Source organism: Taudactylus pleione, unplaced genomic scaffold, assembly GCF_031769625.1.
Source record: "Taudactylus pleione unplaced genomic scaffold, aTauple2 ptg000041l, whole genome shotgun sequence".
NCBI classification, from domain to species: domain Eukaryota; kingdom Metazoa; phylum Chordata; class Amphibia; order Anura; family Myobatrachidae; genus Taudactylus; species Taudactylus pleione.
This window is the reverse complement of record NW_028284443.1, coordinates 79,989,967-80,014,196: the sequence shown is the minus strand read 5'-3', so window position 1 is coordinate 80,014,196 and position 24,230 is coordinate 79,989,967. Positions and strand designations below refer to the sequence as shown.

The following is a 24,230-nucleotide window of genomic DNA, read 5'->3' as shown; positions in this document are numbered from 1 at the left end:
TATTTGTGGTTGGCGAAATGCAGGCGTGCCAGTGCGTTTGAACGCCGTTGCATGGGCGTGCGTAAATTATCCACTGTGATACCATACGCTGCTTAAGTACTGATAGCGTGCAATGAAGTTAGCAATTCCTGAGTAAGGTCAGAGCTTGTGCAAGGGTGTGTTATGCTGCAGTGGTACTCGATTGTACTGATGGTTTCGCAGTCTTGCTAAACATTACGGATGTGTGTAAGGTAAAGTTGGTGTCCTTATGTTATTCTGCGACCGCTATGCCGTCGCAATGGATTAGCATAATATCACAGTGAGACTACGTGCGTAATCGCTATTGCAATCGCAGTGGCGATCTGTAGTGAATCAGGCCCAGAGTTCCATCTGCGACTTTATTCCATTTACTTTGCGATACAAGTACTCAGCTAGTGTGCCTGTGAGTTACTTTGTATAAATAAAATGCAAAATCCGGGAAAAAGTACCCATGTATAATTCCTGCCAAGGCATCACGTGCCACATGGCGCAAAAATGCTAGGTGAATAAGGTCACATCTGTAGCTCATTATATATGGAACAGGATAACTAGCACCCTATATATATATATATATATATACATATATATATATATATATATATATATGCTGCTAGTTAACCTGTACTATACATATATATGTATATAATATGGCTTAACACAAAAATCTATAAATACATTGGAAACTGCATTGAGAGCTCCAATTATTATAACCACATCTGTGCGATGAAAGCTTGTTAACTATTATATTGTTTTCCTCTCAGTCACGATCGCAGCAAGAGTTACAGATAGCTCTGAGGCAGATGTACAGTAATAAGTCCTCACTGCTTCCCCTATGGGCAATCATAGCCAGCAGCGACCTCACTACACCTGCGGTTACTCCCCCGCCGCAGCCGGCCTCCTCTGTGTGTGTACAGTAGGAGTATATGTGCGCCTGGTAACCACATGATCCCACCCTCACCGCTCTCACTCGCCGCTTCCTGGATACGGTCACCAACCAAGCTAGCAACAACACAGAGCAGAGCACACTGACTGCAGGGCTGCTGATAGCAGTACAGTTACTGCAGGACGGCATAATACTCACTGGGCTACTGTGCACAACTCGATCACAGCTGGAAGAGACTGGTATTAGCCCTTCTCATTGCTTATTAACTAAGAGGGTGAGTAATGTGCTATATATGTTCCAGAAACAAACACAAAAAATATATATGTGTATATATATATATTTCGATTTATGCAATAAGTATACGGGTATGACGTATTGCCCAAATACAAATAATATTGTGCATTATGCTGATCTTTGTGTTGCAATAAAATGTTATATTGTTTGCAAATACAAGCGTAAATATGCAAATACACCCATGGACACTAAATGTACTTTTTGTTGTGTTATTGTTCTTCTGAAAGTGTTACAACAGAAGACAGACTTCATACAGATAGAGTAGAGTTTATTGCAGTGAAGTGAACAGTGCGCCTTGACTAAAGGGGCACATCCACTTGCAGACTATGAAACGACTGCACGATTACGACATTGTAATCGTGCAGTCGTTTCACAGTCTGTGCTGTTCTTACACTGAATGATCAGTCGTTCAGTCTAGGCACCCTCCCTCATCCCCGAACATGGCCAATCTGTCGTTATCGGCGATGATAGATGTCAAAAACGACCAGCGGGAGCGCGCACCGCTGGTAGTTTTCGACATTTTCATGGCCGATTTGTGAACGATTAATGAACAATATCGTTATCGTTCAATCGCTCATTTTAATCCGGTAGTGGATACCCGCCTTAGGAATGGGTGTAGTAGGCCGGCGGTTCAAATCCCGACAACGGCAGCCCGACAAGGGTGGAGATCCTGATCGTCCCTAAGGTAAGTATCGCTAACCTAATTCCCCCCCTAACCCTCCCTTAGGGGTGCCTAACCCTAACCTCCCCCCCAAGTGCCTATCACTAATCCCCCCTCTAAGTGCCTAACCCTAACCCCCCCTTCCCCGCCGCCTAAGCCTAACCCTCCCGGGGGGTGCCTATCCCCAAGTCCCCCCGGGAGGCCTAAACCTAACCCTCCCCCCCCCGCGCGGCTGTCCGCGCCAGGCTTTCCTTCGTTCGGTATGCCAGGCGTCGGTCTTCTGGCGTATGGTTAATGACAGGCGCCGAGTTTTCGACGCCTGTCATTAGTACCACGCCGGGATTAGAAAGTCTGGAAGCGGCATTTAGACCGTCAGCTTCCAGACTACATCCCTTAAGAATTGTCTTTCATGCGATGATGCGGCGGAATGCCTTTGAGAGTATACAGTATTTGTAAAAAGGGGAAAATAATGCATGCGCATGCTGTTCACCTCGTGCACTACAAGCTCTATATATATTTATTTGTTGGAAATGTAACAAATGACTCATGTCATGTGCATTGTAGTGAATGGGGGAAAAAAACATTCTAGTTCCATGGAAACACCTTTTCGGCCTACACTTACAGTCCCCCTCCCTCCTCTGTAAGATGTGAGAGAATCTGCAAATGGACGCAAGAGTAAGGGACCTATTTATATAATGAATATAACATTTCCTATCACCGCCTATTGCGGCAATTCTTTTAAATATTAAAATTTCCTATTTATCAATAATGGTCTCCACTTTAAAGTCCCATTGAAAAGTTCTCTCCTACACAGTGGTTTTCCCACCCTCACCGTCAGCCTGTGCATGGGCAAGCATAGGATAGCCCTGACATCCTAAGGAACTCCTTTCCCAAAACAAAAATGACAATGTAGTGTAAGGATGGCATTGGCTACACGGCCCAACTCCAAGAAAGCTAAGCTAGGTAATTAGGGAAGTATCGCAATCCCCATTGAGAATAATAAGGACTGTGATCTGCAATATTATTTAACCCAATAAGAAGCAGCTGTGGCATGTCCTGAGATACTGTATACATGCACAGTGGTAACTGTGGGAATGTGCAGCCAGGATAAGTGTATGTATGTGTGGTTAGGGAAGATCCATGGACCCGGCATTCGCTGAGTCCAGTATACTAGTTTATCCTAATGCAGGAGCTATCTGGTATTTCTTGCTTTTGGCTTTTCTTAAATACCTCCGTAACCATTTTTGCATGATTTTAAGGTAAAAGGGGCTTAATAAATTGTCCCCTAAATCTTGTATATGCGTGTGATACAGAAACACGAACTTTCTACGTACAAAAACAAAAAAGACACATGTCCCACTCTACATAAGAACCATATAGTTTTATATGAAAGCGTCTCTATGTATTTAAGAAATAAAGATGATCTCTTTGAAACTAAAAAAAAAAACAAAAAAAAACTAAACTGCCCTCCACAAGTATCAGAAACACAGGCTTCACAAGCCCGGGGTCCCTGCAGTGCTTAGGAGGAAGACCCTGTACATTTAGCCGGGTCACCAACAGCAACTGCAGTCAGTTTGCATTCAAACTCCAGGTTTGGGCCCCAGAGCATTGTGGGACTGCAGACACTGGGGTGAGTTTCTCTCAGACTCCTGGCACTGCAGGTCCCTGGTCAGGGGTCTGGGGTATGCAAACAGGACATTCTCCATGGATTTCTTTAAGAGAATCATAATGATTCATTAAATAGGACCTGCTATCATAGGGAATAGAGACAAACACAGGGGTCGTTCAAATTTACTTTCAAAATCCCAGCAATCAGAGGCAGCTCACAGCAGGTCATAGATAGAAGGGGAGTTATGCACTGCCTTCTGCCCTGTCATCGGTACAAGTGGGAGCAGATGATTTGCTGCGTCACGTGCGCGTGTCTGCTCCTGCCGCACACTGCGCATGCATGAGACAGACGGTTCACAAGATTATATTATTAGATTTATTGGAAACATCATTATTAATACTACTACTATTGTTATTATTTCATTTTATTTGCAAAGTGTAGGATGAAGCTATAGAAAAAAAAATGGATGGCATATCTGGATAACTGAGACAGCAACTGTAATCATTAACAGTATGTCTGCCCATTCCATAATATTGCCATCATCAGACTCCCGGTTGGAGATGTATCAAACCTTATAGAGAGATAAAGTGCAGAAGTTCTCTATAGCAGCCAATAAGCTTTTAACTTTCATTTTATAGAAATTGGTATTTGATGCCGGCACTCAGGATCCCATCTGTTAGAATCCCGACGCCGACATCCCAAAATGGTTAACATACCGACACTTGTTGGTCGGTATGCTAACCCTCCCCTTCTCTCTACCGTAACCCTAAACCCACCTCTTTGGTGCCTAACCCTCCCCCCCCCAGTGCCTAACCTCCCCCTCCTTGGTGCCCGACCCTAAATCCCCCCCTTAGTGCCTAACCCTAACCTCCCCCTCCCCTCTGCCAAACCCTAACCCCCCTAGTGCTTAACCCTAACCTCCTCTCCCCTCTGCCTAGCCCTAACCCCCCTAGTGCCTAACCTAACCTCCCCTGTGCCTAACCTTCCCCCCTTAGTGCCTAACCCTCCCTCTAGTGCCTAAACCTAACCCCCCCCTAACACCCAGATACCTACCTTCGGTATCCCGGCGGTCGGGATGCTGGTGCCGGGCTTCTGACCGGCGGCGGGATTTCGGCACCAGTAATAGGAGTGTCGGCATCCAGACCTCCAGGGTGCCGAACGCATACCATTTTATAGACTGTGCTAGATAAATGATAGATAGTTGATTGGTTGCTATGGGCAACTTCTCCACTTTATCTTTTTCCAAAGTTTGGTACATTTCCATAGGGGAGCTGTAGGTTGCCAGGCCTGGGAACAACTGTAGCTGAAAATGCCAGGCGATCCATGAGTAGTCCATCATATTTGCATACAATGGTAATGTGGCACTATCAGGGCCACCAATAGATATCTGTCCCCACTACGAAGAGGGGGTGTGGCCATGGTGTGTGAGCTTGGCCACTCCACATTGGAACATTCAGGACCCCATCCACAGATATGAAAATGGTGTGATCACTTCCATGATGGGACTGTGGCCATGCCAATTGGCATTCCTTGACTCTGGTAGTTTGTACTTGCCCCTCTCTTGGTGCCTCTGGGCACTATAGAAAACAATTGGGCAGCATGAGGTTCCCCTGCCATAGTACCAACCAGTCCTAGACTAGTCATTATGGGTTCTACCATGCTCAGACTGGCTGTGAGTGGTTGGGCATGCTGGCACTGATACAAGTACAGTGTTCTCCCTAGAAATTTTTTTTCAGCCGGGTGGTATCAAGGAGTAGCCAGATGGGGGGCCTTAATAATAGCAATAATAAAATGTTTTAAGCCCTGCCCTTATGATGATTTAAACTTGAAATAACATTTTATATATTCATTCTCTTATTCTTATTAGAGGCCCAGTCGTCTGATTATGAGAAAGCTGCAAAGTCTGTAGGATCTGGTCCTTTTTACACAGCTCCCAGATACTGTCCCTGCAGGCTCCCAAAGTGCCTGGTGGTAGGCTGTTTCTTGCCGGGTGGTGCACCCGCAGAAAGCAGCCTGGGGAGAACACTGAAGTACAAGTCACAGCATACCCATGGCTCTAGAGGCATGCTGGCATTTCAGCAACCCTGTCATTCATGGCACACTGGAACCTGTATTGTGCCAATAAAAATTTAAGTAAACAGAAACTGTGGAATATAATCTAAGTAAACCCCACACAAACCCTCGTTCTCCTATTTATTGCTCACCTGAGGGTATTCCTCTTCAGTCCATGTAGGCATCCAAACTTTTAACAATTGTCCGCTAACTCCTTAAAGAACCCCGACACGAATGTCTAACAAGCAGCATATCACTTGTATTTATACAATGGGGTTTATCCCGGTGTCATGTCAGACTATTGGATTACCCACTGTAATACATTGAATTGATAAACCGCTAATTTAAGATATTTAAAATATGCATTTTTTTCTAACATATATGTTGAGATACCTGTGCTTCTTCATATTACAAAAATTAGGTATTTTTTTAGATGCAATTTATGCTTAAGGTTTTTGTGTAAATTGTAAATTCCAGATCTACATGGGCACCACTTGTGTGCAGTAGACGTAATTGCCTAAAGGATACATGAAAAGGGGCAGACTAGATGTGCCAAGTGGTTCTTATCTGCCGTCAAATTCTATGTTTCTAACAACCCCTATGCCTATCATTAATTTATCAATATTTATCTCATTGCTACTCACCTTCTCAGATTCATGCCTCAACCCTGGCTTTCCAAATGCACAAAATGCCTGCAAAATAGTCCATGCACTGCCGAGCGAAACTGGAGGAAATCAGGCTCTTTTGAGGACTTCCTCCATGTGAAATTTACGCTCTCCTCCTACAGCGCTACATACATAAATCCGATTGTATTCGTTAGTTGGTTTATTAACCTCTCATTATTGCTCCTCATATTCATTTTATTTTCTTTTTTCTTTTAAATTAGATTAAACAATGCCTAATAGAAGATCAGCTTCTAGCATCAAGTCTGACAGCAGCGATGTGGACCTGGAAGGAATGGGTACTAATCTTCTTTTATACCGTACTAAAGAATAACACTATTTCATTTAATTTTGTGATGTATAATAATGTCAATGTCTATACATTGCTTGTTCACAGCAAACTATTGGGGGTATATTTACTAAAGTGTGGGGTTTTAGAAGTGGAGATGTTGCCCATAGCAACAGATTCTACTTATTTATCTAGTATCTTCTAGAAGACACTAGCTACAATCTGATTGGTTGCTCTGGGCAACATCTCCACTTCTATAAACCAGCACTTTAGTAAATATACCCCTTGGAGTCTACCAGTGTGCCTGCTATTAGTCATAAATGTTCTCGAAATATTACCTGCTTGAAATTGTGGAGGCCTAATCGTGTGTAGCCTCTCAAAGGCTTACATTATTATATAATGGGACAGAGGTGTGGGAAGCTTGGCACAACAGTAAATTTAGAAAAATTGTAACAGGATGAGTTGTTTAGTCTTTACACTGGAATATCTCCCATCTTCCATTCCCTAAAAGGAACCGAAAATTGTGATAAAAAAAAAAAATATATATAAACAAGACATAGTGTAGGTTTTCCATCAGAAGCCTTGGCAGCAAGCCTGGATAAGTGACTGTTTCTGCCTGCTAAAATAACACATAAACGGAGTGCAACATACCTAGCTTGCAATTTCAGATAATGGTTCTACGCAAACACTTCACTCCATTATCATTGTGGCACAAATTAACCTTTTACCCAAGAAGATATAGGATCCATTTTGTAGAGGAGAAACAAAATGCAATTCTGTGTTATACAGGATGCTAAAACAATGGCTGGTGAATTTTTTAGTATGTGGAAAAACAGTTGAAATCTACAGCACTTTTCTATCTCTGATTTCATACACAAGTAATTGGCTGTCAGACACAGCAGTTTATTGGCATATGATAATGATGTCATACATGTAGCAGGTTAGAGAATTTTTACTTACTGTTTATAAAGAGAACACGTGATGTCACTAGCACACAGTGCAATGCACAGTAGGCTATGCCAATATTCAGCCAATAGGACAGTTAGGATCCTATTATAGGACCTCCTATTAACACAGATATAGTGGAATTGAAGTTACATTTGTCCGTTTCTGCAGACGCCCCTTTGAGACGTGATATCACATAATTTATTGTGGTTAGTCCAATAAATATATATTATATAAGATGGTAAAGGTGGTAATAATAATTGATTAATTTTATTAAAATTATATAATAATAGTTCGCAGCATCCTATTAAAGGACTTATTAAAGGTTACGTTTTAAACAATTGTTGTTAAATGGGTCAATGTTATAGTTTGTGATAAGGTGGAATCAGATTCATTTGACTATATTATATTTGTCCTGGAGTGCCCTGTGATAGGAATACTTTTCTCTTTTTCTTTTTTTCGGTATCCATTTATTCCTAGGTGCACCCCCCCTTAGTGATAGATAAGTAGAATAGCTTGTGATTTGTAAGGGGTGGGACATAATATAAATTACTTCATGATATAGAGAAAGTGCTCTGTGCGGACTCTTTCTCTCTTTGTATTCCTCCATTTCCGACAGCATTCCGGAGCTTGGTCCCTATAGGATAACATCATCCCCAGATGGCGTTCTCCTATAGTAGCCTATGGGCTACTAAATCACGTTATTATTTGGAGAGGGAGTCTCCGTCGTTCCCCGGGTGACGCATTCAGAGGCCTACAGCTGCGCATGCACGGTGTGCACCGAGGACCCCAACCAGGAAGCAGTGTGTTAGTGTTACGCTATCACACTGCTTTCAGCTCTTCACCAGCACAAGATCAGAGCCCGTCTGCTGGCAAGAGATTGTTAGTAAGTTTGCGTGTAAATATTACATTTCACTTTATTAATTTCACTTTTCAATTTTCACTTTGCGAATTTACACAAAAAATATTTATCACATCCGCATTAAAAATGCGGATTATGACAAACATGCCCCTTAATACGTCCCTGTGTGTAGCCCATTATCTCTGCAAATTTCTATATGCAGGTTCCCCACCATAGATCAATCGGACAAGTGAATAGAAAACTCATAAATCACATACATAATTGAAGATTGACAACAAACATTTTTTATTCCAATGTAATTTAGTAAATCAGTGCTATATAATACCGCAACACTCAGATGTTATATTTATATTCATACACCATATGTTGGATTGCTGCTTCCGTAGGAGCTGTCATATGGAAGTGCTGCTCTCCGCCTTATGGCATGGTATACAGAGCCTGTAGTTATTCAAGAGGAATCTTATCTCCATATTTATCATATAACCTTTGCATAAACCTTTGCACAGGCTTATACACCCCAGCAGGATAGCTGCACTGATATCCAACCACTTGGCAGCCTTCCTAGCCCATTCCTTATGTTCATGAGAACCTTATGGGGCATATTCAATTAGCCCTGGGGTTTCACCCGCGGCTAATTGTCGCGCTGGACGGGAATCAATTAGCGGGGATTCCACGCGCGAGTGTCCCTGAGACCCCGCGCCCGAGTCCCCGCTGTTTGATTTTACCTCGCACCTCATGTAGGTGCGAGGTAAAATCACCGTGAGGCCGCCGTGTTTGGCCTCGCGCGAGAGGTTAATACACACTGATTCCGCAGTTCTCGCGGAATTAGTGTGCTCTCGCGCAGGAGTCCCGGTCTAATGACGCAGGGAAATAGCTATTTGATTGAATAGCTAAACCCCGCGTCGCGGGACTTTTGCCTGTCAATTAGCCGCGGTTGAAACCCCACGGCTAATTGAATATGCCACTATGTTTGATTCTCCACCGAGCTGTTGGAACGTTCCTTCCATACTTCAGGTATAGGAGCTTTCATACAGGTTAGATGCAGTGGTATCTAGAGGACCACACAAGGAGGCCGTGGTCATGTTTCTTTAGGTGTTACCTGGAACAGAGGGCCTGATTCTGACCCGCTCGCGAGCGCTGTACGCTCGCAAGCGGGTCGATGGTGCCTAAGTGCGCATGCGCGAGACCCGGCGAGCAACGGGGAATCCGTCGCTTCGGGTCTCGCACCAAAGGGGGCGTGCTGTCGATGGTGAGTGACAGCACACCCCCTTTGGTGGGCGTGCCGGGGGCGTGGCTGCCAGACGGAGGCGTTCCCATGGGAACGCCTACCGTCTGAGTCCGACCCCACTGACATAAGTAGTCATGTCAGTGGGAGTGATTTTGGCTCTGATAGAGCCAAAATCACTCCAGGGCTTGCGGCAGCGGGACCCTACCGCAGGGTCTCGTCGCAAACCCGATGGTCACGATGGTCTTGACCATCGCGACCATCATCATGGACGCCCGTCCATGAGGCCGCTCCAATGTTAGGTAGGAGGGCCCTGATTCAGAGTGAGCGCTCTGGTCAGAGCGTCCGGCTCTGAATCAGGCCCAGAGGGCACTATTTTAGTGAAAAAAATTTCAACCAATCTGCATAAATTAATCATAATGTAAACAATTATTGCATTAGATGGGAAACATTTTCCTGATTGATCTCATTTTGAAATCACAGCTACAGGTTTTATTTGTTGGTCCCATATATATGTATTGTGTAGCTTTATCATCAAAATTTATACATTATATATATTTATCATCTATTACACATTGTTAAATATTATTTATTGTCAATATTTGGGAGAACGAACAATAGCTTTACACAGCATTGCTGACCTTAGCAAAATTGAGGCTGTTACTTACTATTTTGAGTATATATTACAGGCCATGCAAAGCACTTTATTTTAACTCTACATTTTCTGTCAATGGCTTAAGTTCATCCATCTTCGCAAGGCCACTAGAAAATGCTTGCCTTTGTCCTTCTAATGATCTAATCATTGCCCTCTGTATAGAACTACTTGTTTGTCTTCAGGACTTAGGGCCTGATTCAGACCCGCTCGCAAGATGTGGCCGCTCGCTGCCAGCGTACGGAAATTCAGCTAAGTGACGTCAAGGCAGGCGCTCGCTCGGCAAGGCATTCGCATGCTCACTATGTCTTGGCGAGCGATCACTTTGTGTTTATAGACGCCCACCAGCCTGTCTTTAGCCGCCCACTAGCGTATGACATCTAGAGGAAGTATATACAACCATCAGTACATCGGGAACCATCGGACCAGACCGCAGTGCTTGCGGTTGACTGTACCCTACCGCAAGCACGGCGAGCAGTTCAGTGTAAAAGTCAACCAGGTGATGCGTACTATGACGCTGCCTGTTAATTATGCACGCCTCTGAAATGGCGTTGAAACACTGGCACGCCTGCGTCCGCAACTCCACTCCTCCGTTACTGCTGCCCTGCCCCTGTTACCACCCACAAACAGCCTCTCCTGTCACTCATTCCACTGGGCTATCTTGGCAGGGCGAGCGAGCACATTCCGATGGCTCGTACTAGTTTGCGCACGCGCACTGCGAACTACACGTATGCGCACATTAGCGAACATCGTCTGCAACGAGCGGCCGCTTGCTAGCAAGCGGGTCTGATTCAGGCCCTTAATCTTGAAGTAGTAATAGCTAGTCAGGTGCTTTATCACTAAGGTGATAGACTAGGTAAACCAATGGCTAACCTGAGGTACCACTCCAAGGCTGTAATTGATACCCAGGCGGTATTGCTGCTTAGAGCTCTAATATAACCTGCAGCTGGTCAATGGGAATCTGGTCTCCATATCTATGTATTATCCCCTGTATGCAGCACATACATACGCAAACAACCAGCAGCAGGAGAGCTCCAATTATTGGCAACCATTTTGCCAGCCAGGATATTGCCTCCTTTATGGACCAATCCTCATGTTTGTGAGGATGTCCTCTACTGTCCTCTGGAATATTGTTATCCTGGATGCTGTCATCTGATGTTATTGGCGCAGCTGAGATCTCATATACTAGCACCAGGATAACCATTATTCTCCAGTACATACATAGCACTTCACTTATAATACATAATTATAACACAAAGGAGATTCCTTTTTTAACTAGTCTGCATATAGTAAGCATAATGTAACCATTTATTGCATTTGATGGAAGATGTTATACTGAATATTCTCATGTTGTAATGACAGCTACAGCTGTAATGTTTGATTAACTACCCCTTTTTTAGTAAATTAATATTATTTATAATACTTATTAATGTAACTGATATAGTATATATCTAATCTTATAAGGTATATATACCTCTATTACACCAGTTCATCTGATTATTATTTCTTGTGAATATTTGGGAGAGAGGGGGTGATGTCTTCTGGTGACAATGTTCAAAACCAACAAGAGCTTTTATTTATATTGATATCTATTCTTCTCTATAATAGTAATGTTTTACATGGTCACAACAGAGCATTTTCAGGCGCTGTAATAAAATTTAAAGGAGGGCCCAGGGATCACCAGTTGTGTCAGCCTGGATCTGTAAGATCTTAGAACTGAATACAGTAAGACAGAGTTTCCCAAACTGTGCGCTGTAGCTCCCTGGGGGAGGCCATGGATTGGTATTACAGACCCAAGTGATACTATTTGGACTGGCATCTTTGTGGGCTGCATCATGCACTGTCTGTATCATTAGAGAGGCAGCTTGCGCCCAATTACACAGACTGCAACAATACGTCCTTATCCCCTCCTCCATTCCTCAGTGTAGCTTCCTTGTTTCTTCCTACACACAGAGGCCCTGATTCAGAGCCGGACGCTCTGACAGAGCGCTCGCTCTGAATCAGGGCCGGTCTTTTTTTTTTTAGAACGGCCTCCTGGCCGTTCGCATAGCTGTGGGTGACCACCCATAGCTATAGCGAGCGGCCAGGAAGATGGTCGCGATGGTCAAGACCATCGCGACCATCGGGCTTGCGACGAGACCCTTGTGGTAGGGTCTCGTTGCCGCAAGCCCCAGAGAGTTTTCGGCTCAAACAGAGCCGAAAGCTCTCCCACTGACATCACTTGTGATGTCAGTGGGGCCGCCCCCAGATGGTAGGCGTTCTCATGGGAACGCCTCCGTCTGGGCAGCCACCCACCGCCCCGCCCACCAAAGGGGGCGTGCTGTCACTCAACATCGACAGCACGCCCCCTTTGGTGCAAGACCCGGAGCGATGGCTTGCCCGTCGCTATCCGGGTCTCGCGCATGCGCATGTCGGAGCCGGCTCCGTCGTGCGCATGTGCTCAGCGCTTGCGACCCGGTTGCGAGCGCTCAGCGCTTGCGATCGGGTCTGAATCAGGCCCAGAGTCTTGGCTCAATATAACTATGGTCCACTCCTTCCCTGCCCCCATGTTTTGCCTTCCTCCTTTGTGTGTGGGACCCACGTGGGACCAGCCAATGAGCAGCCGCTATATGTAAAGCGGCTGCTGATTGGCTAGCGGCCCGTGAGAAATTACAGATGATTTTGGTCATCTGTCATTTTGCGAGGTGTAAGTATATGTAACAGCATATACTTACACATGTTCAGCTTAGTTCTGGTAAGTAGTTTTCTTGTTTTAACAAGACACTGAATGCTACGGAGAGCAGCGCCAGGATGTAGGTGAGTATAGGATCTTTTTTGCAGGTCATTCCACTCGGATTTCTACATTGGAGAAGAGGACAGACCAGTTGGTACAGGTAAGTATGTGTGATTGAGGTATGTGTGTAATTAACTTGTACTATATATGGTGTGTGTGTTGTGTATTTTTTTAACTATTTATTTTACAGTGGGGGTACGGGTGCCGGCCGCCTGCTGGCACTTGTAGTTCCACAAGTGCCAAAGAGGCAGGCATGCTGCCACCTGCAGTTCCACTGTAAAATATTATTATTATTATCATTTATATGGCGCCACAAATGTTCCGCAGCCCCTTACAAAGTAAATAAACAAGTTGTAGACAAGTGACTTACAGAACAATACAATACAGGACCAGGACATGGATAATATATATTGCTACATGAGTGACTATAATACCCAGATAAGCAACAGAATATAAGCAACCAAGTGTTAGGTGCCCTAGTGGTGAGTAAGAAGTAGATGAAACTAAAGTAGGGAGAAGCACAAGAGGGTAGAGAGCCCTGCTCGTAAGAGCTTACATTCTAAAAGGGAGGGGAAGACAAACAGGGGTGACACAGATGGGGTAGATGGGGAGGAAGGAGCATGTAGCAGGGAGTTAGAATGATAGCTGGAAGGCTTTGATGAAGTAGTGGGTCTTGAGAGCCCGTTTGAAGGACTGCAAAGAGGTGGAGAGTCTGATGGGGAGAGGTAGAGAATTCAAGAGGTGGGGAGCAGTGCGGGCAAAATCTTAGAGGCGGGAGTGGGAGGAAGTAATCAGCTGGCATCAAAGGCGGCGTGCATTAGTTGAACGAAGAGAGCGGAGAGGAGAGTGAAGGGAGATGAGATCAGAAATGTATATGGGGGTAGATTGGGTGAGGGCTTTGTAAGCGAGCGTGAGAAGCTTAAATTGGATTCTAAAAGGGAAGGGGAGCCAGTGGAGGGCTTGTAGGAGAGGGGAGGCAGATGTAGAGCGTTTGGAGAGGAAGATAAGCCGTGCAGCAGCATTAAGGATGGACTGGAGAGGAGAGAGATGGGATTTGAGGAGGCCAGATAGGAGGAGGTTACAGTAGTCCAATCTGGAGATGACCAGTGAGTGTATGAGGGTTTTTGTAGCATCCTGGGTGAGATAGGGTCTGATCTTAGAAATATTTTTGAGATGGAAATGACAGGACTGTGAGAGGTTCTGGATATGTGGTTTGAAGGAGAGGGATGAGTCCAGGATAGCTCCAAGACAGCGCACCTTGGGACTAGATGAAATAGTTATTCCATCAATTGATAAAAAAATAGTGGGAGGTGTGGTTATGTGGGAGGGTGGGAAGACGATCAGCTCTGTCTTAGCCATATTAAGTTTAAGAAATCGCTGGGACATCCAGGAAGAGATAGCAGAGAGGCAGTTGGAGATAATAGTCAGAAGAGAGGTGGAGAGATCAGGGGAGGAAAGGTAGATTTGAGTATCATCAGCATATAGATGAAAATGGAGGTCAAAAGAGCTCTTGAGTTCACCTAGAGAGGAAGTATAGAGGGAGAATAGGAGAGGTCCAAGAACAGAACCTTGGGGAACACCTACTGTAAGAGACTGGGGGGGAAGAGGAGTCATGAGAGGAAACTGAGAAAGATCGGTCAGAGAGGTAGGATGACAGCCAGGAGAGAGCAGTGTCACGTAGACCAAGGGATTGAAGGATATTCAGCAGGAGAGGGTGATCCACAGTGTCAAAATCAGCAGAGAGGTCAAGGAGAATGAGAAGAGAGTAGTGGCCCTTTGATTTGGCAGCAAGGAGGTCGTTGCTGACTTTTGTGAGGGCAGTTTCAGTGGAGTGGAGAGAACGGAAGCCAGACTGAAAAGGGTCAAGGAGGGAGTGGGTGGACAGAAAAGCAGTAAGGCATTTGTAGACAATCTGCTCAAGGAGTTTGGAGGCAAAATGGAGGACAGAGATGGGTCGGTAGTTAGAAAGATGGTTAGGATCAAGGGTAGGTTTTTTAAGAATGGGGGAGACAAGGGCATGCTTGAATGCAGAAGGAACAGTGCCTGATGAGAGGGAGAGGTTAATGAGGTGGGCAAGATGGGAGCAGGCAGAAGGAGAGAGGAAGCGGAGGAGGCGGGAGGGGATAGGATCAAGGGGGGAGGTGGAAGAGGGGGAGGACCGGATGAGGGCCATGACTTCCTCTCTAGATACAGGGGAGAAGGATTTTAGAGTTGGTAAAGTTGATGGGGAGGGGTCATCTAGGAAAGGAGGAGGTGGAGAGTTGGGGGACTGGTTGGATATGATGTCCTGATGTATGGAATCAATTTTAGATGTAAAGTAGGTAGCAAAGTCAAGGCCAGAGAGCAAGGAGGGGAGACGAGGAGGGGGTGGGCGAAGGATGGAGTTAAAAGTGGTGAAGAGACGCTGGGGATTAGAGGACTGAGAGGAGATGAGGATCTTGAAATATGACTGTTTAGAGAGGGAGAGAGCAGCACTATAGGATGAGAGCATAAATTTGAAATGGAGAAAATCTGCCTTAGAGCATGATCTTCGCCACTGTCGTTTGGCGGTTCGTGAACACTTTTGCAGGTATCTGGTGCATTTGGAATGCCAGGGTTGAGGAGTAGATCTGCGAGTGTGAGTAGTGATCGCCGAAGCAACAGAGTCCAGAGCAGAAGTAAGGGAGGCGCTGTATAGGGAAGTGGCTTGGTCAGGGCAGGAGAGAGAGAGGATAGGGGAGAGAAGTGAGTCAAGCAGGGAAGAAAAGGAAACTGTGTCGATAGCGTCAATGTTACGCTTAGTGATGGTGGCTTTTGGAGGTAGAGGAGGGGAAGGAGAGAGGGACAGGTTAAAAGAGAGAAGGTGATGGTCAGAAAGTGGGAAAGGGGAATTGGAAATATCACATCGGTGAGTGAAGACCAGATCAAGCAAATGGCCACTCACATGGGAGGGTGAGGAGGTCCATTCGGAGAGACCAAGTGAAGATGTGAGGGTGAGGCGTTTGGAGGCAGAGGATTCTGTGGGGATATCAATTGGAATATTGAAGTCACCTAGGATAATGGAGGGAAGGTCTGAGGAGAGAAAGTGAGGGAGTCAGGAAGCAAAGTTGTCAAGGAACTTGGAGGGAGGGCCAGGGGGACAGTAAATGACAGCTACTCGGAGGTGTACTGGGTGGAAGAGGCGTAAAGCATGAACTTCAAATGTAGAGAATGTAAGGGATGGTTCAGAGGGAATGGGTTGGTATGAGTAACCAGGGGATAGAAGGACCCCAACACCACCACCATGGCGACCACCAGGTTGTGGGGTGTGGGAAAAGGTGAGTCCCCCAGAGGAGAGAGCTGCAGGAGAAGTGGTGTCAGAGGGTAAAATCCAGGTTTCAGTAATGGCTAGCAGATTCAGGGAGTTGGAGATGAAAATGTCATGGGTTGGGACTAGTTTATTACAGACTGACCTGGCATTCCAGAGGGCACAGGATAGAGAGACAAAGTTTTTTGTTGAGATTTGTATGAGATTATCAGGGTTGCTGTAGTGTGGAGGTGAGATTGATTTGGGGGACTGAGCTGAATAGAGTGTAGCGATGGTGCGGTCTCCAGTGCTAGAAGGGGAGACAGCAGATGGTGGGCAGGAAGGGAGCTTAATTATATGTGGATGGAGGTGGGGTGAAGTGACATGGAGAGGGGGGTGGGATGAGGGATTAGCAGTGAGGTAGTAGGATCCTAGTGGAGTATAAGAGAATGAAAGTGGAGTAATGGGAGAAAATGTGGAGGAAGGTAAACAGAGGAGAGGAGATAAGGGGAGCAGGAAATGGAAGAGACAAGGGGGAAAGGATAAAGGTGGAAGCAAGAGGCAGAACAAAAGATTAGGTAGACACTGAGTGAAGGTGGGAGTTGAAGAAAACATGGTATTGCTAAGGATGATGTAAATAGGGGAAGAAAAAGTTGAAAGTAGGAATGAAGAATGAATGTAAAAGTGCAGATTTCTAGAAATGCAAGTAAGAGTAAAGTGTGGGAGAAATGTGTCAGTAAAACAAAAGTTTATTATTGAGTATAATAAAAGTGGAGATTTCTTGGGAGCAGAAATTAAATAATAAAACAGACAGTGGTAGGAGCTAGATGATTTAAGACTTAGAAAAAGAGCTAAGGTAAAAGTACATTATTATAGAGGTAAAGTGACATTAACACAGATACGTATGCATTAGGACTATATGTAAAGCACAGAGCCAGCAGAAATAGTAGCAAGGGAGGCACCAGGTTTATGTAGCCACCAGACAGAAGTTCAGTGATGAAAGTTCTGGTTATGTAGTCCACAGGATCTAGTAGTATGGAGACTGAACTCACAATAGTTCGTTCCACTTTGTCCAAGTAATGTTTGTTTGTAGATTGGTGGGTTTCCTTCTGTTTCACTTCTGTTTAACGCTGATATAACGCCAATAATCGATTTAAAATGTAATTGGCACTTTTAAATCGGGCACTTCTAAGATAGGGCACTCCAGCCAAAGGCTATACAGCCTTCTAAAGAACCTTACATAGGAGACCTGGCATGTGAAGCCGCTTATTACTAACTACCCCCAAAACATTCCCACTAATAATGCTAGCAATAAATTAACTTAAACAAACAAATAGCACATACCATTAAGCTAACATCTGGGTCTATATGTCTAGAAGCTAACAAAGAAAAGAAAAAAAAACTATATTGAAACCCATCAGCTACAGATTGTATGCAGTGAAAAACTACTTAATTTAATATTACTTCTAGGTTATTTGTTCAAAGCAGTAGTCAATTACCTATTACAGCTGAGGCAGGGACATACAATTACAATGCACCAATAATCGATTTCAAATGTAATTGGCACTTTAAATCGGGCACTTCTAAGATTGGGCACTCCAGCCAAAGGCTATACAATAGTTTACTTATATTTTACAATTTATTACCCCCGTACTCACAACCCAGGGGTGCGGGGAAGAGCCTCAGGCTTCAGATCTAGCCTGGGGTTTTGGGAGCGTGGGACCCCTTTTTTGGGGGGTCCCCACCTCCCCTGAGATCCCCGTCTTGGCTTGACCGGCTTGGGGTGAGAATGCTTTGGCCCTGGAGACCCGGTAATAGGGTCTCCTGGCTGTGGCATTACACCCTGGTCGGTTTGGGTCCGGTGCTGGTTTTAAATATAGGGAGACCCCTACGCAAATTTTTCCCCCCTGTATTTAAAACCAACACTGGCCCTGCAGCCAAGTGCTGGTTCTTAAATTATGGTGGAACCCTACACGTTTTGTTCCCCGTAATTTTAGGAACCAGGACTGGCTGAACACAGGAATCATTAGTAAACATACACAAATCACATTGATTTGTGTATGTTTGATGGCAACTCACAGATAAGGAGGTGGTGCATTTGAAACTTCGATTGACTCCCCGATTTGGCTGTAAAACGGCCGAAATATAGCAACATGAATAATGGTAAATTCCTAATTTTGGCAGAAATTAATGAAAAGTACTAATTTCTATTGAAAAAAATTGCAGAATTTGCAGCATTAAATCACCTGATTTCAACCCCAAAAGATGAACAAATAACCCGACTTTAATTATAGTAAATTCCCGATTTGAAAAAAAGTGATATTTTCACCCAAGATAGCAATCTCGGATCAACACGTATCTTAGTAAATTTACCCCATAATCTCTTACCCAGTGTTTTTGCCGATCAGTCAATGTGGGATAAAACACTCAGTCCACTTCGTCCCTGCTGATGGTCCTTAGTGCGCTACCTCTGTTACCCGCATCTTGTGATTTGAGCAGCGGGGAATAGCACTACACAGCGCTGGTGGTCTCACTTGCTGCTCCGTGGCTTGCTGCTCCTATTGAAAGAGGTTGCAACCTGAGAATACAGTGAGACTGTGTAAGAAACCGGTGAGATTTTTTGAAATCTTACTCAGAGGTGTAACTAGAGTTGATGGAGCCCAGGGCAAATAAAAAAATTAAGCCCTGTGAAAACTGTTCTTTAAAATTTTATGTTGGTACTCAAATACGCAGATGAAGCACAAATTAGGGAAATGAGGAAGCAAGGCAAAACATTACAACAGTGATGAATACCACATGCACATATCCACTGTTATAATGGAAACTTAAAGTGAGTGGATGGGGACCGCCTAGCCCCCAGAAGCTTTATGGATTTAACAGTGTGAAATTAATTTTAGATGCTGTTTTTAACTCACCTGTCACCAGCTGATATTTAAATGTTAGGGCCCTTAAAAAAAAATAGCTACCAGCTACTTTATCTGTCTCCCTCTGCAAAGAATAATGTGTGCTGCTTTTATCATGGAGCAATGGTTCAGCATCCTCTTCCTGAAGACAGGCTGTGTTTTAAGCAGTTGGCTTGAAGCTAGAGTAGTTGAGCCGAAGGAGATGCTAGGCCAGCAGAAGTAAGCAGTCTAGTAACTAGGCCCAGTTTGTAGCATAGGAGCACGACCGGAGCAAGCATTTAATCCAGTGGGGAGCATAATTGTATCAGTCCAGTGATGGGAGGCAGATCTGGGAACTAAAGAAACTAGCGGACAGTTCCAGAAAGATAAGTAGATTGAGGATGCTTCCTAGAGTGGTAGCAGAAGGCCAGTATGGGCCTGGAGTGGGGTGTGCAGGCTACAGTGAATGCATCAGGACCTAAGCCTGAGCAGGAGGAAGGTCAGTATGAAGAGAGACATACCTCCTTGTCCTGGAGCAGATCTGCATAAATCACTGCCCAGATGTTAATTTTTATCATCGTGAACACCAGGGCTGTACCTAGGGTGGTGCAGCCAGTGCCACCGCGCAGAGTGCCCTGGGGCTGAACCAGCCGCCCGCTGCAATATCTATTTGCCAGGCTGCTTGCTGCTGTGTATATCAGCAGTGGTGTGCCCGTATCCTTCACTGCAGCCCTGCTGGCTCCCTGGCTCAGCCCTGTCACTAACAGCTCCACCTTCCCCGGCTCCCACACTCAGCGCACTCTCTGTATGGACAGGAGAGACGTCATTACATATCTCCTCTCCAGTCTCCACACTCTCACAGTTGCAGGGTTAGGAGTGAGGAGCAGTTTTTTTTGAGTAAACAGGCAGGGTCCAGTACTCCAGTGACAGGCAGTGTGACTCTGTTCGTCCATACATAAGGTGGCAGACATATTCCGTCCTCTGTCCACTTCAGACACACTAACAGTCTTCAGTCTCTGTGCCTGGTCATAGTGTATTACTGACCAGGTGAGTGCTGACTGAATATAGGAGAGAGCACCAGCGAGGGCGGGGGGGAGGGAGGGGCACCAATGCTTTTTCTTGCACAGGGCATCAGAATGGCTAGCTATGGCTCTGATGAACACATTGTCCATATTATTCTTTTTCAGCTCTTTAAATTTTCCTTTGTCTAACTATACCGGCCTATGTGTTCTTTATGAAAATGGTATGTCGGGGTGCCTCCTGTCAAAATACCGATAGCGGCATCCCGATGGTTGGTATCCCGACAGGGGTCGGGTAAGTATACTTACCCTCTCCCTACTCTCTCTAACTCTAACGTTCCCTTCTTGTAGCCTAACCCTCCCCAACCCGAACCCTAACCCTCCCCGTTAGTGCCTAAACCTAAGTCTGGCCCCTTTGTGCCTAAACCTAACCCTCCACCCTTAGTGCCTACCCCCCCCCCAGTGGGGCCTAACCTTAACCACCCCCTCCCGGGGTGCCTAACCCTAACCTTACCAAAACCTAATGCTAACCCCGCTATGCTACCTAAACCTAGCCCTCCCCACGGCTAACAGCTAGGACGCCCCAGAATTATCTGGTTCGGGCTGGCATCTGTCTGTGTTCCGGCATTGGGATTAAGATAGGTGTCGGTATTTCAATGCCTATCTTAAGTCCCATGTCGGATTCAGACCGACGGCATCCGAATGCCTTATCGCTATTTACAGTGGGTCAAAATTTTAATTATCTCTAGTAGCCATCTTAAATGTTTAGGAGCCAGACCATCATTGCCATGCAAAATATATGAAAATATGTATAGACCACCACACATGCCGCTTAGACCTCCAACGTGCCCATCTGATCCCAGGAAATACCCATCCCTGGCCTAATTTCATAGTACTGTATGTCACACATTAGTACCCCAAATTCCTACTATGCCACACAGTGACCCCAGTTCATAGTGTGCTACACAGTAGTACCCCCAAGTCATAGTATGCCACACAATAGTGCCCACAATTCGTAGTATGCCACACAGTAGTACCCCCAATTCATATTATGCCACACTATAGTGCCCCCAATTCATAGTATGCCACACAATAGTGCCCCAATTCATACTATGCCACACAGTTAGTGCCCCTAATAATAGTATGCCACACAATAGTACCCAGAGTCATAGTGTGCCATACAGAAGTTAATAATAATTTATCTGGAGCCTGTAAGCGTACAACCATTTGAGCCGTATTTCCTGCTCATCAAATGATCACACTTCCTTAAACTTACCTTCTGTATTAACTGAGTAGAGACATTCACACTAGCAACTAACTATAACATTACAATGCTAACAGTGCCTTAAAATTTATAACACATCCCAACAGGCAGACTATTCACATTATCCCATCCTCCAGCACTCTCACATTTACCAGCTTTTAGTACACTGACAATTACCAGTTTCAGCAACTTTCACTTCACATCATCTTGTTTACAAGGTGTATGTTAGATCACTAGAGAACAGCGAATGTTGGTCGTTATAGTGCCTATGTTTTGGAAGCTTTGGGTTACCACCTGATGTGTTTGCTCTAAATTTTAAAAACTCATGAAGATCTAAACCAGGCATGTTTAACTCAAAATACCAACCGGGCCGAATATTCAAGGTCTAGGAGTGTGTGGGTTGCAAGATTAAAAAAAAGTCTTATATGCAATTTTGAAAGGGTTATTATTAATGAAAACCAATGCAGTGTCCCCTGTAGTAGTGCCCCTTATGCATTGCCTGTGTAGTTGTGCCCATTATGCAGTGCCCCCTGTATAAGAGCCCCTTATGCAATGCCTCCTTTATAAGAGCTCCTTATGCAATGCCCCCTGTATTAGAGCCCCTTATGCAGTGACTCCAGCAGTGTCCATTATGCAGTACCCCCAGTAATGCCCCTAATGCAGTGCCCCCAGTAGTACCCCTTATTCAATGCCCCCTGTATTAGAGCCCCTTACGCAGTCCCCCTAGTAGTGCATAAGAACCCCTAATGCAATGCCCCCTTTATAAGAGCCCCTTATGCAATGCACCCTTATAAGAGTTCCTTATGCAATGCCCCCTGTATCAGAGCCCCTTAGGCAGTGCCCCCAATAGTGCCCATTATGCAGTGCCCCTTATTCAGTGCCCCCATTAATGCCCCTAGTAGTGCGACTTTTGCTGTACCCCCAGTAATGACCCTTATGTTGTGCCCCCAGTAATGCCCCCAGTAATGCCCCTTATGCTGTCCCCCCTCCCAGTATATAACAGGCCCCACTCCCCTGTGCAGTACTTACTTCTCGCTTACTTACCTCTCTTCACGCTGATCGCTAGGCACCGCTCCTGCGTAGGTGCCTGCCACTGACTTGATCTAACTAGATCCAGCCACTAGATGCCATTGACTTAATCATACTAGACCGCTTACCCGCGAACTGCATCACTGGGTATGCTGGCCTCTGAAGCGATCAGAGGCTTCTCTGATCGCTTCAGAGACCAGCATTCCAAGTTTAAACAATTATTATGTGGCCCAGTCACCCATGCCGCGATCAGAGCCGAGCTGAGCTCCGATAGCAGCAGGGGTGACTGGGCCCACACGGTTGGGCCACATAAATGTTTCTTTGGGCCGCATGCGGGCCGCGAGTTTGACATGCCTGATCTAACCCAATATGGGTAGTCTCATTGTTTTGGGCTAGGACCATCCTAATTGCATTAGAGCTATGACCTGGTGGATGGCTTATCATACATTTACAAATGTGCTTAATTATGACTTTTATTTATAAAGAGGTGGTAATAAGTAGGTATTATATGCTACTATTCAACTAGCGGGTTGCAATCATGCTACAGACCACATGTATTTTCCTCTCTCTTATATTAACTTACACATATGTTTTGCAGCGGATAGTGAACTGGCCAAGCTACAACGCATGTTTCGCCTGAAGGAGGGACAGCGTCAGGCAACAACCATTGGGAAACAGGAGCAAATCAGGAGGCAGATGTATGTATACCAAAAATGTGACCAAGAAATCTGCTGCATACTGGCCTCTTATTTACTTTCACAGGCAGATTGCTGCCTCAGGGAGCTTTCTCCTAATGTCATGTCATTAGCAGCTTATGGTTTTGTGCTGTCCGATAACATGCAGCAAAACAAGACACCTGCCACTTCTCTCATATTATGTACTTGATGGAATAATATATGCATGCACTTATAGGCTTATTTAAGTAGTGCTACTACTTACACATGGAGATTGATATGCATTAGAAATAGTGACATTAGTATGTAGCATTAACTATTCAGTCACATTATTCTGCACAGATATTTTATTTATTTACAAAATGACACAGCTAAAACATGTCTCATTTGGAGATAGGAGGTGATCAGGTGACCACTGAGCCGTTTAGAATGCGCCCGATCGCACAATATGCAGCGCGTCATATTGTTGACCACTTCTGCTCCTTTATGTAGAATTTAAGTGCAGCATGCAGATGCAAATGTATTTTGGGGGTGAATCAGCAGAGGACTGAATTGTAAAGCCGCACACAAGCAGCTTTGCAATTCCGTCCTTGCTAAAATGCAAATACAAGAGGAGGTGTCTGACACCCTCTACTGCATCTGCGATCCCATCGCTGTGACCAAGGTTGCGGCCTGGGATCACCGTCACTGCCATCGGTTGCGATGTTGGACGGCGCCGGCCAGCTGAGTAAGGTCAGCTACTCTAGAGGAACAGGCATGGGCGCAGTCCTTAGCTAAATCAATGGAAGGGTTCACAAAAGCCATGGCTCCTTCCTGTGCTACAGCAATGGGACCCTTTCCACAGATCTCAAAAAAGAGACTGTTACCCTCGGACGACTCCTCGGAGGAGGATATGCCAGTTCTAGAAGAGAGCAAATATGCTCCAGATTCGCCTGAAGAGCTCCAAGAGGAGCCTGAGCCTGTGTCTGAAGGGGTAGAGGCGTTAATTTCTGCAATCCGCCAGGTATTGCAGATAAAGGAAGAGGACAAGGGTCTTGCACGGCAGTCTTTCTTTTTGAAGAAACAAAGACAAGCTACTTTTCCAATTTCAGAAGAACTGGATTCTATTCTGATTTCAGCTTGGGAACATCCGGAAAAAAATGTCAGATGTCCTGGCAGTTATCTTCTTATCC

General features: G+C 45.1%; 1 protein-coding gene across 1 annotated transcript in view; it reads left to right on the top strand.

Moving 5' to 3' along the window:
• Positions 1 to 1,019: 1,019 nt before the first annotated feature.
• The window catches only part of LOC148538282 (outer dynein arm-docking complex subunit 1-like), a 107,352-nt gene continuing 84,141 nt past the window's right edge, over positions 1,020 to 24,230 (top strand). Inside the window, exons 1-3 of the mRNA XM_088457405.1 lie at positions 1,020 to 1,175; positions 6,404 to 6,478; positions 22,983 to 23,082. Of these exons, the coding sequence (XP_088313531.1) occupies positions 6,412 to 6,478; positions 22,983 to 23,082 (167 nt within the window). The 5' untranslated portion in view covers positions 1,020 to 1,175; positions 6,404 to 6,411. The remainder of the gene's footprint in view (positions 1,176 to 6,403; positions 6,479 to 22,982; positions 23,083 to 24,230) is intronic.